Raw genomic sequence first — 18,260 nt, 5'->3', positions numbered from 1 at the left:
TGACCAGAAGTCTTGTTCCTCCTGCCACCGAACTTCACTAATTCCCACTATATCTAACTTCAACCTATCCATTTCCCTTTTTAAATTTTCTAACCTACCTGCCCGATTAAGGGATCTGACATTCCACGCTCCGATCCGTAGAACGCCAGTTTTCTTTCTCCTGATAACGACATCCTCTTGAGTAGTCCCCGCCCGGAGATCCGAATGGGGGACTATTTTACCTCCGGAATATTTTACCCAAGAGGACGCCATCATCATGTAATCATACAGTAAAGCTGCATGCCCTCGGGAAAAATTACGGCTGTAGTTTCCCCTTGCTTTCAGCCGTTCGCAGTACCAGCACAGCAAGGCCGTTTTGGTTATTGTTACAAGGCCAGATCAGTCAATCATCCAGACTGTTGCCCTTGCAACTACTGAAAAGGCTGCTGCCCCTCTTCAGGAACCACACGTTTGTCTGGCCTCTCAACAGATACCCCTCCGTTGTGGTTGCACCTACGGTACGGCTATCTGTATCGCTGAGGCACGCAAGCCTCCCCACCAACGGCAAGGTCCATGGTTCATGGGGGGGAAAATAAGGATAGCAATGGCAAAAGAGGCGTTTTATAAGAAAATGAGAATTTCTGCAGCGGCCTGGACAGAGAACTCAGAAGGAGACTCATAAAATGTCCTGTATGGAGTGTCCTATATGGCGCTGAAACATGGACTATGAGGAAAAAAGACAGAAAGACTGGAGGCTTTTGAGATCTGGACATGGCGGAGGATGGAAAGAATAAGTTGGATGGACAGAGTAAAAATGAAGAGGTACTGATAAGAATGGGAGAGAAAGGTTACTAGATGTAATAAAGAGAAGAAAAAGAAATTGGATTGGGCATATATTAAGAAAGAATGACGGACTGATAGAAACAGTTTTAGAAGGTTATGTAGAAGGGAAAATGAAGCGAGGAAGGAAGAGATTACAGATACTGGATGACACGATGGACGGTACAACATACAGCAGCCTTAAGAAGGAAGCAATGGATTGCAGAAAATGGAGAGGCAAAGCACCAGCTAATATAGCAGATAACTGATGATGAGTAAGGGCAGCTTAAGTTCTGGGCAAAAATCTGAGCAGGGAAACTGTCATGGCCAAATGAACTCAGATTTTTGAGAAATGGCTTTCAGAGATGGTGCTCCCAAATATTCTGCCAGATTCTGTTATTGATATGGACAACGTGTATTATCACTATAGGCAGGTGGACAAAACTCCTTCAATATACTCTCCAAGGGTGGCGATAAGAGTTCAGCTGCATAAAAGTAAAGTTAAACATAATGACAACTTGACAAATGCTGAGCTGTGTGCTCTGGTGCAGGCGAATACACCCAGTGAAAAGACGTATGCAGTAGACGAACTGGCTAACCACACTATGGTTTGCCTGCTGCTGAACAATTGTGAACTGAATGCAAATGAACCTGTACGGGCAAAAATTAAACAGAGCACAACAACTCTAGTGACATGTCTGCAGCCAGTCTCAAAAAACAAAGCCAATCCTTCAATTCATTCACTCCAAACGACTGGGAAGGGTACTGAAGAAAAGTGCAAGAGGTGGAGCACAATTACAGGAGGTGCGATGGCGCAATGGAAATTGGAACTGACAATTAATACATGCTAATTACTCTATTGGGGACTCATCTAATACAGACACAGTGGAACTTGGTAGCTTAGTCTGCACATAGCTGATAACCAGTCTTCACCTACTGGCACGGCCGAGAGTGACCGGGAAAGTGACTAAAATAAATCATGAAACATGCAGCATGTAAATTATGTATACAATTAATTACATTGGTTTTCTATCAGAAATTGTGTTTAACTGTAATTTCATATTGTGATGTCACCGCCAGACACCACACTTGCTAGGTGGTAGCCTTTAAATCAGCCGTGGTCCGTTAGTATACGTCGGACCCGTGTGTCGCCACTATCAGTGATTGCAGACAGAGCGCCGCCACACGGCAGGTCTAGAGAGACTTCCTAGCACTCGCCCCAGTTGTACAGCTGACTTTTCTAGCGATGGTTCACTGCCTACTTACGTTCTCATTTGCCGAGACGATAGTTTAGCATAGTCTTCAGCTACGTCATTTGCTACGACCTAGCAAGGCGCCATTATCAGTTACTATTGATATTGTGAATCATGTACTGTCAAAACCGATGTTCATCATTAATGGATTAAAGTTAAGTATCAAACTTATTTTGTCCGCTTTCTGAATTCTAATTCCTTGTCATGTTCCAGACCTCACACCAGCCTGCGTGAGCTAAAAAGCGTACCTTTCGGCCTCCTCTAGTAACATGGTGTTGGCTCTCCTGCCAACCACAACACACACAATTTCTGATAACTGTTACACAATTTGTAGAAATAAATCTGCTTTCGCTGAAGCACGAAACGTGGGTATAGGTTTGCTGCCCTGCAACAGGGATTCGTGACATCCTCCCCACACCTCTCTTCTCCCCCCTAACAGCTGTTGAGTCCTCAATTATTTATACTTGCAGCCAACTGCCATGATGTAGTGTCGAAGTAACACTAAATTCTAATAGATTATTTTCAAAAACTTTCTTGAGACAATATATTTACTTTGTAGCAGTCATTACAATAATGAGCTCCCAAAACAAATGGTTACAACATTATTGTGGCGAGTGATGCACAATATTGATACTGCACCTTCTGTCTAATATTTCCCAGCAATAATGCAAGACTGATTCCATTCATCATGGTTGTATAAAACATAAGTAATACATGTGCTAATTCACTTATTCCCTCACGACGCCTGCAACGAAATTAAACCACTGACAAAATTATTTAATTGGATGGATAAAAATCTACTCACCAAGCAGTGGCAAGCTTTCAGAGCCAGTGACTCCCAGGCAGAAGGAGCCACACTGGCTCTGAAAGCTTGCCAGTTACAACCATCTTTTACATGTGTATGTTCTGCCGCTGCTTGAACAATCGATTATAATAGATCAACATATGGAAGAGTGAGAGAGGAGGGGGACGGGTGGGAGGGGGGGGGGGGGGGGGGGGGAGAGAGAGAGAGAGAGAGAGAGAGAGAGAGAGAGAGAGAGAGAGAGAGAGAGAGAGAGAGAGAGAGAATCTCATTGAACACTGGTCATTCAATAAGTAATGCCCCACATTTTTTCTCTCAGAACATACTTATTGTTAGGAGTCAGAATTTGCTGACAATATATATCGACACGTCTTGTCCATGTCCTGTTTTTCTACGGAGTCTCTATCGTGTTCTATGGCTGTACACCAATGTTGTGGAAGAGCATGCATTCCCTGCTGGTAAAAGCTTCTGTCCTGTTTTCACTGCATGACCGATACTCTTGTCATCTTCAAAGTGTGTCCCCCATACAGAATCTTTAAGCGGTACAAAGAGATAGAAGGCCGAAGGTGCCAGGTCTGGACTGTAAGGTGGATGAGGCAATGATATCCAAACCAAATAGGCAATGTGTTCCCGGGTTCTCTGACTTGTGTGTGGATGTGCATTACTGTGTTGGAGCAAGATTTTGCTTTATTCTTGTCCGATCGTACGTGTCAGAAAGAGTTCTTCAGTTTATTCAGAGTCATCACATATGCCTCTGAATTGATGGCTCACCTTCTTGGTATCACATCCATGAGAATGACGCCATCACAATCCCAGAAGACTGTCACTATGACTATTCTGGCAGAGGGGGTTCTCTAATATTTCTTCTTTTATAGTGAATGAGGATGATGCCACTCCATGAACTGCCTTTTTGTTTCTGGTGCAAAGTGGTGCACCCAGCTTTCATCCTCTGTAACGAACCGTGACAAAGGCCTCTCCATCGGTCTCAAAACACTCCAACAATTCACATGAAATTGTCTTTCTCTGAATCTTGTGGTCCACTGTGAGCATTAGTGGAACCCGTCGTGAGCACCTCTTTGAACATCTGAGAGTCTCAATCATTGCAGATGCACTTCCAATGCTGACTGACAACTGTAGAGCCAATTGTTGAGTTTTGATGCACTGGTCGGTACGAATAATGGAATCCGCACAATTCTGCATGTCTGCAGCAGTGGTTGTGACATGATGTCCTGAGCAAGGCTGATCATGGAGCATTTCCTGAGGCTGTAACTTTCTTCGCCCAACAGTACTCCCATCAAGTGCTGTATTGCAATACACTGCATAGAAACGTTTATGAATGTTCACCATGGTTTCTTTTTCTGGACACAAGAATTCAATAACAGCACGTGCTTGTAACATGAGCTGTATGCAGACACCATTTTGATGCTACACTACAGCTCTGCCATCTTCCAGAACGGTGCAGAACTTCACCGGTGCACAAATCAAACATCAAATGTGAAGCACCAAAATGGACGTTTGCCTATGTGTTTTTTTTTATTTTTTTAAAGCCATTAAAAGTCAGGCATTACTTATTGAATGATGTTTGTACATTTGTACTTGTCAAATTCATTCTCAAGTAGTCTTCATCAGTGTGAAGATTTTAATAAGTACCACTAATAGAAGAGAAAAAAGCAATTATAAAAAGAAGAAAGCATTTCATCAAGAGTTTATTTACTAAGCCCAGGTGCTCATCCACTTCCAATGGCTAACACAATGAAACAGGCATTGCACACCATGGTGAGGTGTAATGGAAAAATTGCAAAGTTATTTCAGGTATCAAGGAAAAGCCAATCTGGTCGTGGAGGGGAGGTGGGGAGTAGAAATTGTGGAGGGAGATGACAGGTTAACTACAGTACGCAAGTTCAGAAGCTGTACACAGATGAAGAGGTTCTAGCAGAAAAGTCTGGTGCAGACAGCTGCATCAAACCAGTCTTCCGACGTATACATTATTCTGATCAAGGACATTGTTCCCACATCAACAGAACAGGGAAGGAAAGAAAATACTGTGGGACAAAGTACTCTTTGCCACACGCTATTGCAATCAGCAGAATACAGTTATATAGATGTAGATATTGCTAGAAATGTTCATCATGCTCACATCAGACCATCTGTTTTAGGAAGGGGAGGAATCGCTGTACGCTGTATTCGTACCTGCACGGTCTCGTCATCTTCTGAAGCCTCTTCCTCGTATTCGACTTTGAGGCGAGATTTCTTGCTGGACGGTGGGGTCAAATCTGGGGCCATCTGTGCCACTCTTTTCTGTCGGCGCCGCAGTTCCTCTGGGTGGGGGAGTGCCCGCATCACCTACAATAAAATTACATATTTCAAGTATGTTCACTGGGCAGACAATTGGCACACGCACGCGCAAAACACACATACATATATAAACATACACAATGACATACGTTTTTTCTTATTTTGGCCCTCATCTGTCTTTTCCTTAGTCCCAACAGCATCAAGTTCCTTGTAGAAATTAACTAGTTTTCCAGATTTCTGACCATAGAATTCAACCATCTCCATAACTTTTATAATTCGACAAATTTACAAGAGAAATGTTTGTTTGATACTTCCAGAAAAATTTCAACTGTCTAGCAGGTGGGGACTCAAACCTGGTACCTTGCCTTTGGTGGGCAATGGTAGCTAACTAGTTACTGAAAAACTTCAAATTCAATGGCTCCTCAAGAATTCTCACACATATTTCAGGTTTTTGCAGTAACTCATTTTACTAGTGATTTCTGTCAATACCAATAACAAAGGTAAAGACATATTTATGTCAGAGATGGCAGAAGTACTTTCATATTTCACTGTACTGGGACAAGTTAATGTATGTGTGGCCCATTACAAGAAAGCATCCAAATACTTACAAGTCTGTGTGTCAGTTCTGCAACCATTATTAAACACCGAACAATTACTGAATGTGAAAGTCAGTTGAATTTTACCAACACCCACTACATACACAATCATTCTGGAACATTTGGTCCACGATAAATGATATTCCAAACCATTTGTGTAGCAAGTTCTGTGAAGCAAGTCTAACATCCTGCATCCTCATGCAGCATATATACTACATCCAAATTTTATTTGGTCTAGTTCAGGAAATGAGCTAGCCTCACTAGGCCTGATTGTAATATATAATTTATGCCATGCACTTGCTGTACTTCACATATTGTTTCGGGAATGTTCCAAGTAGGTGGCAGCATGTATTTGAGAAATGAAGGTAATTTCTGTTTGTGTTTAGTAATTTTGGATTAGGATGTTTTTAGCAGATTCTTTTACATGCTAATATACCCTCCACTATAAAAGAAGTGATTGTTTTATTTCAATACAACAATAGAGTAAGCAAACACCTACTCCACCCCACCCACCCCCTTTCAAAGTAACGTTAGGACTACAGAATAACTTCTACTTCCACATTCTAGTGGCAAGATTTTCATAATATTTCAGTTACTTTCCAACATAAAAAGTATTACATTGAACATGTTCTAAAATTTTGGCATTTCACACCAATTATATAAATTTAGTATTTTAATCATATGTTGATGGTGGTTATTATTATTTCTTTACTTTCTCATACGTTATGTCTGGTTAAAAATGGAAAGTGGCACGGACCTTGATCAAGCGTGACTACCTTTTAACTGTACGGTACATGTTACAATGCCTTTCGGAACTTTCGGGTAATTGAACATGTATCAATAATTACAGGTTTCTGTAGTTGTATATACACGTTTGGATGTAGCTGTATTGCGTTGATGTACTGGTGGATATGATGTGGTATAACTCCTGTATAATTGGTATAATGTCAACTTTATCCTGATGCCACATGTCCTTGACTTCCTCAGCCAGTTGGATGTATTTTTCAATTTTTTCTCCTGTTTTCTTCTGTATATTTGTTGTATTGGGTATGGATATTTCAATTAGTTGTGTTAATTTCTTCTTTTTATTGGTGAGTATGATGTCAGGTTTGTTACGTGGTGTTGTTTTATCTGTTATAATAGTTCTGTTCCAGTATAATTTGTATTCATCATTCTCCAGTACGTTTTGTGGTGCATACTTGTATGTGGGAACATGTTTTATTAGTTTATATTGTATGGCAAGTTGTTGATGAATTATTTTTGCTACATTGTCATGACTTCTGGGGTATTCTGTATTTGCTAGTATTGTACATCCACTTGTGATGTAATCTACTGTTTCTATTTGTTGTTTGCAAAGTCTGCATTTATCTGTTGTGGTATTGGGATCTTTAATAATATGCTTGCTGTAATATATGGTGTTTATTGTTTGATCCTGTATTGCAATCATGAATCCTTCCGTCTCATTGTATATATTGCCTTTTCTTAGCCATGTGTTGGTTGCGTCTTGATCGATGTATGGCTGTGTTAGATGATACGGGTGCTTGCCATATAGGGTTTTCTTTTTCCAATTTACTTTCTTTGTATCTGTTTATGTTATGTGATCTACAGGATTGTAGAAGTGGTTATGAAATTGCAATGGTGTAGCCGATGCTGGAGCCTTAACTTTTGCTCTTGCCAGCTCATGAATGGCACTTACAGAATTGGAAGGAGAGAAATAGTGGCAGACCTGAAGCAGTGAGTTACATTTGCATAGATCCACTGACGAGAACAGTGCTCAGGGAAGCCACCAGTCTAAATTCAACTCGAGGACTAGCACGCAATTTTAACCTATCATTTATTTCACAACACATCCACTATTGGAAAGAGGAATCGTCCTACATTTTTTCCATAAGAAATCCTTGCCTGAAGCATTTATGCTGTTGTTACTGTCTCTATTGCCAATTTCAACTCAATGTTCTGAGTGTCATCTCTGTCCGCTTTGTCAGGAGTAAAACTGACAACTGCCATTAGTAAGACTGTCTCCTAAAATAAAAGTGTGGCCTGCTGTCACTACATGATGGCAATCTCCCCCTCTCTATGGCGACATCAGCTACCAACTCCCATTCCTGTGAAAACTTGAGGAAGAAGGCAAGCAAGCACTGGTAGTAGCCAAACAACACGAGGGGTGATAGCCCTGACAAATGAATGATTTTAATTTGCAAATGACTAGCCATCGAATTCGTAACCTTTCATACATTGCACTAGAATCATTTCTATGTGGGTGATATGTAGCTTTTGGACAGCAAACATGTTCTCTTAGCAGGACTTTTTCACATAAGACTGATACATTACCTCCTGGTGAGTAGCACCCAGTTCAGTCAGCAAGGCAGTAATGTTGTTGTGGAACTCTACAGAAGACGGCTGTTTCAGTAGATTCAGCAACTGGATTTTCAGGTGCTTGCTTACCGAACTAACTTGCGACTTTGACAATGTCGGTGGAAGGTTTTCTGTAAGGAAATTACAAACAATGAGTTCAGATCCCTTTACTCAAAAACACGATTAAAAAGTATATTTGCCAGTGAACACTTCTGATACATGTCAAGAATATTGATTTGTACACATCTATCACTTGGCAAATAGTGTAACATCAATGACATTTCCAGATGCAAATGTCTGGTGTGTTTGCACATGATGCAAACATTGTGATAAATAGTAAATCAAGCAAAGTTTCTGGTCAATCCTTTTTCACTAAACTTTGAAAAAATCAAATCATATGCAGTTCAGATCACTTTACAGGTTTAAGTCAATTATAATAATTATGTAGCTTACGATGCAACTTCTCAAAGGCATTGATGACTTTCCCCATGAAAAGTTGTGGTCGCATCTTTGCTATGAGTGTCAAGGACCCCATGCACGTCATGAGGTTAACACTGCTGATGTGAGGGGATCCGTGGAAGTTCAGGAGCAGCTCGAAGACCATCCTGACAACAGAGAGATTCGAGACAGAAGCCATCAGCAAAACTCAATCGTGAAGTACACTGTTCAATATGTAAAAAGGTTAATACCGCCCAGGAATTTAAATTCAGCACTTAAGCAGGCACTGCTCCCAGTATAGCCGATAACATACAACCGAAGCACAGATGACGTTCAGCGCCAGTCGCAGTTTTTTTTTCTCTCTACGGCTCGCACATTGGCAATGCATCAAGTTTTGCGTAACCAATGTGACAGACAACAATTTTACGTACACAATGAGAGGTGACAAGAGGCAATGAATTTCTAGCACCAAAATTGCATTATTTCTCTTCTTTGCTGTTATCGTAAATATTTGATTTTTTTTCAAATGTGGCAAGAATTACAAGGTGGTTGTTGGTTGGAACCTAATAGCACAACTTAAATTGCTGCAAGTTAAACGAGCAACAATTACATTTATAATCTTGGCTGTCATAAATACCCGACTGTTTCTTATGTATTTGTTAAGACTCCAAAGTTGTGGTTTATTGACCTGAGAATGTCACAATATCTCTCGCTTCGAAACACACGTCTGCCGCTCTCATCAGCTGTGAAGTACCAACAGCTGGCGCAACTCTCTTTCATTCTCATAGTACCTCACAGTTCAAAGCGACTGCTGACAACAACAGTGTGCAAAATTATGTCACTCACCTTGAGCTAAACTTTTATCCCCCCAAGACACACACGCACACACACACACACACACACACACACACACACACACAAAAATACACCACGAAGACAGCATGCAACATATGCCAAATTGGAGCACAACTGCACAGAACAGGGAGGAGTGAAAATAAATTTACTTTCTAAGAAACATCCGAGATGATGCACAACTACAGAATGTTAATGAAAGTATTTGGAATAGGTTCCCAGATACATGAAAATCTGAAACAATGTGAATACAGTTGGAAAAAAAAAAAAAAATAAATAAATAAATAAATAAATAAAAAAAAAAATCTTTCAGCTACAACACAATAATGAGAATTTATTGATGAAATGTTAATCAATGAACAAAAAGTGAGATAACTGTTTCTTTAGGTTTTGAATCAGGTTTTTTCTCCTAAAGTACTTAAATCAGTAGCCTGTATGTCTTACACCATTCAGTGCCCACAGAACATGCACTCTTGTCTAAGAAACTATTAATTCATTTAAAAACAAAGATGATGTGACTTACCATACGAAAGCGCTGGCAGGTTGATAGAAACACAGACACATACATACACACAAAATTCAAGCTTTCGCAACAAACTGTTGCCTCATCAGGAAAGAGGGAAGGAGAGGGAAAGACGAAAGAAAGTGGGTTTTAAGGGAGAGGGTAAGGAGTCATTCCAATCCCGGGAGCGGAAAGACTTACCTTAGGGGGGAAAAAAGGACGGGTATAAACTCGCGCGCACGCGCACACACACACACACACACACACACACATATCCATCCACACATATACAGACACAAGCAGAAATATTTAAATATGTCTGCTTGTGTCTGTATATGTGTGGATGGATATGTGTGTGTGTGTGTGTGTGTGTGTGTGTGTGTGTGTGTGTGTGTGTGTGGGCGCGCGCGCGAGAGAGTATACCCGTCCTTTTTTCCCCCTAAGGTAAGTCTTTCCGCTCCCGGGATTGGAATGACTCCTTACCCTCTCCCTTAAAACCCACTTCCTTTCGTCTTTCCCTCTCCTTCCCTCTTTCCTGATGAGGCAACAGTTTGTTGCGAAAGCTTGAATTTTGTGTGTATGTATGTGTGTGTGTTTCTATCGACCTGCCAGCGCTTTTGTATGGTAAGTCACATCATCTTTGTTTTTAAATATATTTTTCCCACGTGGAATGTTTCCCTCTATTATATTGAACTATTAATTCAGACGCTAAAGAACACACTGTTCCCATTTATTTCATTTCTCACTCTTGACACCCCGTGAGGATATGCCCATTCTTAAACTTGTGCTGTGAACTGTGTTCAGGAGAGAGAGTCTTTAGATTTACATATTTTTTGTTTACCTTTGATTCTGTACATTTTACACAGCAAAGTAATTAGATAGGAAGTAATTGTTTTTATTTTGTATAATCGTATCCCATGAAACAAAACAGTTGAATCCCTTCTCTTGTTATCTATAAGCCATCTGAGATCACTATCTGCTATATGTCTATTATGTTTCAATTTTCAAAATTGCACGCACGCACGCACGCGCGCGCGCGCGCGCGCGCGCGCGCGCGCCCACACACACACACACACACACACACACACACACACACACACACACACAAGGAACAGAGGGAAATTGAGATTTACTTACAAGGCCTCTTCCTCCAGTTTTCTTCTTCTTGCTATCTTAAGTGTCATTGGTACATCTTCTAGAGAGAAGTCATCTCTACGCACCATGCCATCAGGTTCTGGATATGTCTGCAGGAGGACAACATTCTCCAGGAACTTCACAGCATGCGTACGAATACTGCAGGTTTATCAAAAATAGATTTACACACATATATACACAAACTATTTTAGTCACTTACTTGTTCCATAGATCATATTCACATTAAACATTATGAGTTGGAACATGTCAAAGAAACAAATATAATGAATATGTGCAATGCAATGTATTAGGAAGGCATGGCGGGTGTACAGGCCGAGCATGTGATGCACAGGTATCAGAGCCAGTGGTGTGTGGCACTCAATGAAGATGAAGGAGATGTGAAGGTGTGGATCAAAAAGGGATGACAGGACACAAAAAGGGGAAGCTGTTGGGTAGAGGGTGTGAGGACCCAGACCGAGGCCAGCATGATTACAGGAGTAAAGGATGCATTGCAAGGATAACCCTTCACTCCCATCCAGTAGAGCATAAAAGTTGGTGGTGGAGGGAAGGAGCTGAATGGCACACATGAAGTAGCCAATGAACTTCAGCATATTGTTCTCAGCAACACATTGTGCCACCTTAGCATACTTGGCAACAGAAATCACTAATCTCATCAGCGAACGTGAACCAGACAAGGTGTCTGGCAGTTTTGAAAGGCTAGGAGGATTTCCTCTGAAGGGCCTATAAACAGGATGGCACAGGAAAGTGGCATGTGAGCTCCCGTGCTTGTGCCACAGAATTATTTACGTAACTTAAAAAAGAGAAGTAGCTGTGAGGATATAACTGGTACAGTTTATAAGGAATGAGGTAGTGGCCCTGGACTCTAAAGGACATTGGGACAGGTAGTGTTCGATAGTGGCAACCTATGGGTATGAGAGATGTCTGTGTATTGAGAGGCGGCAGGCATCCACGTGTGGGTAGCAGTGATCTAGAGTCTGACGAAAGTGGTTTGTATGTTTGATATGAGAGGCTAGGCAACAAGCAATTTCTTGGAAGTGCTGGTTGACAAAAGCAGAGATTCATTCAATGGGAGCACAGTAGCTAGTTACATTGGGGTATACAGAATTGTTGGATACGAGGGTTTTGAGAAGTATATAGAAGGTTGGTGTGCCATCTCATATACCAGCTATGCTGCAACTTCTGCCACCAAATTGGACAAAAAGACAGCTGACTATCCAGTAAGATAACATGCTGCTGAGTACAACAAAAATAATTCAATGTCTGCTTCATAACAATGTGCACAGATTACTTCTGTAGTAGCCATTTTTGGAAAGGCAAAATTTAATGAGTGGCTATCGGCACTCTTACCTCTAAGTGTGTCAGCAATGCCTGTCTTGAGGAGCCATGGGAAGGTATTATGGCAGAACAGCCAATTTGTAGAGTCAATGATGTAATAATGTTTTTGTTTCAATCATGTGGGAATATTAAGTATTTAACATAGTAACAACAACCTCAAGATACCAGTTGCAATAGTGGACAGAACAGATAGATAGAAATCTGTTAGCTTGGAAGCTAGTAGTTTCATTTTCCATTGTTTTCAGTTTACTTGCAACCAATGTCCTGCAGGGTGTGTGGGTGATTACGCCCTTGTAACACAGTTATACTACTGGAATATGCTACTGCCATCAAGGAAGAAATCAAAGCATGTACAAGGTTTGACAAAGTAATGCCTCCACTTTTGTAACTCTTCAACAGTTGGCAGCATTGTTATGTGGCACATACTGGCTTGTTCCAAACCTCTTCTTTACAGCTCCAGTTGGTGGGAATCCTTAGCACTGAATGGTTGTTGTTACAGTGTAAAGTATGGAACCCTGTGCAGATGGTAGGTCAATGCTATTTAAGGAATGTGCAGTCATTGAATTCTTGACAGCAGAAGGTGTCACCCCTAAAGAGATTCATCAGAGAATGAAACCAGTTGATGGTGATTGTGCTGATGTGAGTACTGTGCTTCATTGCGCAAGTAAGTTTAAAGATGTTGAGGGGGGACCATCTGACCTGTGTGACAAACAGAGTTGGACGTCCTGTGACAGCAACCACCACGTTCGCAAAGAAAATGCTGACAGATTGATTCAGGACGATTGTCGTATCTCTCAGAGAGAAATTGCAAGCACAATCGGCATTTCACAAGAACATGTGGGTCACATTATTGCTTTGCTTGGCTATCGGAAGATCTGTGCACAATGAGTACCCCGGATGCTGCCTCATAAAATGAAAGCGCACAGACTTTAAATCTGCCAGGAACTCCTCTCACGTGAAAATAATGAAGGTGACGCCTTTCTCCATTCAACTGTTACAGGAGACGAAACGTGGATAGACAATTATGACAGAACTGTGAGACAGTGGTTGCGGAAACAGAGTGTCAACTTCTTCCGCGATGGCTTCAGAAAACTTGTTCATCGTTGGCAGAAATGTATCCAATTGGCTGGTGATTATGTGGAAAGGTGAATATTGGTAATTAAAGATCACATTCTGAGGAATATTTCTGCATTTGATTTATTAAAATATGCCCATCCTAACCCAATTAATGAAGATGTAGGCATTACTTTGCATTCAACCTTTGTAGGAATACTTATGGTCTAATGATGATTATGTATTACACAGTTGTCTCACTGCTTTCGTCCACTACCACAAATTCCTTGGAAGTCCACGTGAATGTCCCTCAGTGGCTTAACACTACTCCCATCGGCCTGCACCTGTGGTGAGCTGCATATTTTGAACAGCCATTCGCCTGGCTGACAGCATATCCAGATGCAGCCATTGACCTAATGTACTAGGAAACAAAATTCAACCAACCAGGTGACACTTTTCCACTGATTCCTGGTCTAATCTCTCTCATCCCATGCTAACTGCAAACTTAACCGACAATACTGGCTTGGCATAGGAGTCTTCTGCTGTGGATCCCCATGCTAAATAGTGCTGAACGGTATTCTCTGAAACACTTGTGCCAGCACCAGCACTGTACTCTGTTGTCAGATCTGCCACAGACCACGGACTATCCCAATTTACAGACCAGCCAAGCCTTTGATCACTTTCTGTGATGAGGCTTGGACATCCAAGGCCTTGTCACCTGCTTGTCTTTTCACTGTGTTTCGATTACTTTCTATAGATGCATGTGTACAGTCAACCAGTTTTGCCATTTCCAAAGTGCTTGTTCCCAGGTGCTGGGCCACGACTATTTTTTATTTGTCAAAGAAAGTTATTTCAGTGGAATTCCCCATTTGTGGTCTATATCATCACTAGAATGATTCTTCATTCATATCTACTCTGCTTATGTACTTTCCTTACCATGTCGCACTCACATGCGCATAATGCTACCAGGCAGCTCTCAAGCTCACAGCAGACAGTACACAGAATGTTTTGACCAATCAGAGAATTTTTCTTTTTTTTGTTATGGTTTTAGGGCGCAAAACTGCTATGGTCATTAGCGCCCGGTCAGTGACTTAGGAAAAGGTTAAAAAAAGCAAACTGGAAACCAGCAGCAATGGAAGCGAAACTAAAAAAGTGGGGAAACTAAAAAAAGGAAAGGGTTGTTTGTCCCCAAAAAAGAGCTTCAAATGACTGACCTCTCACTGACACTAATAAACTCAAGAACACGATGGGCTGACCACGTGTCATCTGCTAAAATGGAAGATATACCAGGCGACAGCTGTAGACGGGCACATAATGGAGTAAAATTGGGGCACTCAAGTAAAAGGTGTCTCACCGTCCACAGTTGAGAGCAGTGGGACAAAGCAGGGGAGGATCCCTACTGAAAAGATGTCTATCGCTAAAAAGACAGTGCCCTATCCGAAGTCTAGTTAAAATTACCTCCTCCCGACGACGAGTTCAAGAGAAAGAGGTCCAAGCACAGGGAAGAGCTTTCACGTCCCGCAATTTATTATTGGGAAGTGTCGACCAATGGGCATGCCATAAAAGAGCAACACAACATAAAACAATCCGTAGATTGGCGAAGGGAACCATGCGAACAGCAGGCTGAAGAAGAGAGACTGCAGCCTTGGCCGCTATATCGGCCGCCTCATTCCCACGGATACCAACATGTCCTGGGATCCAGAGGTACGCCACAGAGATGGCCCCCAAGTGGAGCAAGTGTAGGCAGTCCTGAATCTGGTGGACCAGAGGGTGGACAGAGTAGAGAGCTTCGAGACTGAGGAGACAGCTGAGCAAATCGGAGCATATAATATACTGTATCCGCTGATGGCAACGGATGTATTGGACAGCCTGGAGAACAGTGTAAAGCTCCGCAATAAAAACCGAACACTGGTCGGGATGCCGAAATCTAATATGGGTGTCGCCAACAATATAGGCACTCCCAACACCAAATGACGTTTTTGAGCCATCAGTGTAAATAAATGGGGCATCCTTCATTTGTGTGCATAGAGCAGCAATTGCCTGACGATAAACAGGAGAAGGGGTACCATCCTTGGGAAACTGACAAAGGTCACGGAGCAGGCAGGTCCGGGGCCGGAGCCAAGGCAGTGCTGTACCGCAAGTTGGCAAGAAAGTTTTAGGAAAGCAGAAGGAAAGAGAACATAGCAGTTGACGGAAGCGGACTCCTGGTGGTAGTATTTTGTTTTGGTTTTAGAGCGCAAAACTGCTATGGTCATTAGTGCCCGGTCCGTGACTTAGGAAACAGTAAAAAACCAAAAATGGAAACCAGCAGCAATGGGAACGAAAGTCATAAAATTGGAGAAACTAAAAGCAGAAGGAAGGCTTAAAAATCCACTACGGAAAGGGGTTGGTTGTCCCCAAAGAGAGCTTCAAATGACTGACGTCATTTCACTGGCACTAATAAACTTGAGAACGCGGTCGGCTGAGCGTGTGTCATCTGCTAAAATTGACGATATATCAGGTGATAGCCGTAGACGGGAGCGCAACGGATTAAAATAGGGGCACTCAATTAAAAGGTGTCTTACCGTCCACAGCTGAGAGCAGTGGGGACAGAGTGGGGGAGGATCGCCGCTTAAAAGATGTCGATGGCTAAAAAGACAGTGCCCTATCCGGAGTCTAGTTAAAATTACCTCCTCCCAACGACGCGTTCGGGAGGAAGAGGTCCAAGCACAAGGAAGAGCTTTCACGTCCCGCAATTTATTATGGGGAAGTGTCGACCAATGCGCGTGCCATAAATGAACAACACGAAGACATAAAATGCTCCGTAGATCGGCGAAGGGAATCGATTGAATAGCTGACCGAAGAAGAGAGACTGTAGCCTTGGCTGCAATATCGGCCGCCTCATTTCCACAGATACCAACGTGTCCCGGGAGCCAGAGGAACGCCACCGAGACGCCCCCCCAGGTGGAGCAAGCGCAGACAGTCCTGAATCCGGTGGACCAGAGGGTGCACAGGATAAAGAGCTTGGAGACTGAGGAGAGAGCTGAGAGAATCTGAGCAGATAACGTATTGTATCCGCTGATGGCGGCGGATGTAGAGGACAGCCTGGAGAACAGCGTAAAGCTCCGCAGTATAAACCGAACACTGGTCGGGAAGCCGAAAGTGATTTGGGGTGTCGTCAACAATATAGGCACTCCCTACACCTAACGATGTTTTCGAGCCGTCGGTGTAAATAAATGTGGCATCCGTCATTTGTGCACATAGAGCAGCAAATGCCCGACGATAAACAAGTGAAGGGGTACCATCCTTGGGAAATCGACAAAGGTCACGGAGCAGGCAGATCCGGGGACAGAGCCAAGGCGGTGCTGTACCCCAAGTTGTCAAGAAGGTTTTAGGAAAGCGGAAGGAAAGAGAATGGAGCAGTTGACGGAAGCGGACTCCCGGTGGTAGTAGGGAGGAGGGGCGACCTGCATACCCTAAACCCAAGGAGGCGTCGAAAAAAAAGGTCATGGGGCGGGTTAGTAGGCATGGAAGACAGATAGCTAGCATAACGACTCAGAAGGACAACTCGCCGACTGGACAGCGGAGGTTCAGCAGTCTCAGCATAAAGGCTTTCCACAGGGCTGGTGTAAAAAAGCTCCAGACGCTAAACGTAATCCACGGTGGTGGACAGAGTCGAGACGCCGAAGGATAGATGGCCGAGCAGAGGAGTAAACTATGCTTCCATAGTCCAATTTCAGGCGCACTAAGGAGCGATAGAGGCGGAGAAGGACCATTCAGGACACGGAGGGTGTTGAGGGATCACAGACAGCGAGCCGAAAGATAGGAAAGGTGGGAGGACCAGCACAGTTTTCTGTCAAACATAAGACCCAAGAATTTAGTGACGGCCACGTACAGAAGGTTGACAGGGCGTAGATGTAGGGAAGGCAGAAGAAACTCCATACGACACCAAAAACTGACACAAACTGTCTTACTGGGAGAAAAGCGGAAGCCGGTTTTGATGCTCCAAGAGAGGCGGCGATCGAGACATCCTTGAAGACATCCTTCAAGAAGGGTGGTCCGTTGAGAACTGTCGTAGATCGCAAAATCGTCCACAAAGAGGGAGCCCGAGATATCGGGAAGGAGACAATCCATAATTGGATTTACGGCAATGGCAAACAGTACAACACTTAGCACGGAGCCCTGGGGTACCCAGTCTTCTTGGGAGAAAGTAAGGGATAAAGTAGTGTTCACCCGCACTTCAAATGTGCGGTCTGTCATAAATTCAAGAAGAAAAAGGGGCAGCCGATCTCGAAAGCACTAAGAGAACAGTGTGCAGAGGATGCCTGTCCTCCAACAGGTATCGTATGCTCTCTCCAGATCAAAAAATATTGCTACTGTTTGGCGTTTCCTGAGAAAATTGTTCATTATATAAGTGGAAAGAGCAACAAGACGGTCAACAGCAAAACGATGTTTTTGGAAACCGCATTGGGCAGGTGTTAAAAGACTTCGGGACTCCAGCCACTACGCTCCAAAATCTTACTTCGACTACTTGTGAGAGAAATAGGGCGATAGCTAGAGGGGAGATGTTTGTCCTTTCCAGGTTTCAGAACAGGAATGATGGACGGTAGCTTCCCGCCACCATCTGGGAAAGTACTGTCGGTCCAAATTTTATTATAAAGGCGAAGGAGGTAGTGCAGACTATGGTATGATAAATCGAGCAACATTTGGATGTGGATACCATCCGGTCCTGGGGCGGAAGAGCAAGAAGAAGAGAGTGCGTGTTGGAGTTCCACCATGGAGAAAACAGTATTATAGCTTTCACAATTTTGAGAGGAGAAAGCAAGAGGTCGCACTTCCACTGCACG

At 42.8% G+C, this 18,260-nt stretch overlaps 1 protein-coding gene across 1 annotated transcript in view; it reads right to left on the bottom strand.

The window, feature by feature from the left end:
* Positions 1–18,260, bottom strand: part of LOC126424822 (symplekin) — a 129,377-nt gene that overhangs the window by 96,040 nt on the left and 15,077 nt on the right. Inside the window, exons 4-7 of the mRNA XM_050087616.1 lie at positions 11,029–11,184; positions 8,553–8,704; positions 8,076–8,230; positions 5,044–5,196 (exon numbers count right to left, since the gene is read on the bottom strand). Of these exons, the coding sequence (XP_049943573.1) occupies positions 5,044–5,196; positions 8,076–8,230; positions 8,553–8,704; positions 11,029–11,184 (616 nt within the window). The remainder of the gene's footprint in view (positions 1–5,043; positions 5,197–8,075; positions 8,231–8,552; positions 8,705–11,028; positions 11,185–18,260) is intronic.

This window comes from Schistocerca serialis, chromosome 10 (genome assembly GCF_023864345.2).
Source record: "Schistocerca serialis cubense isolate TAMUIC-IGC-003099 chromosome 10, iqSchSeri2.2, whole genome shotgun sequence".
NCBI lineage: Eukaryota > Metazoa > Arthropoda > Insecta > Orthoptera > Acrididae > Schistocerca > Schistocerca serialis.
Note: the sequence above shows the minus strand (reverse complement) of the source record. Positions and strands in the feature narration are given on the sequence as shown.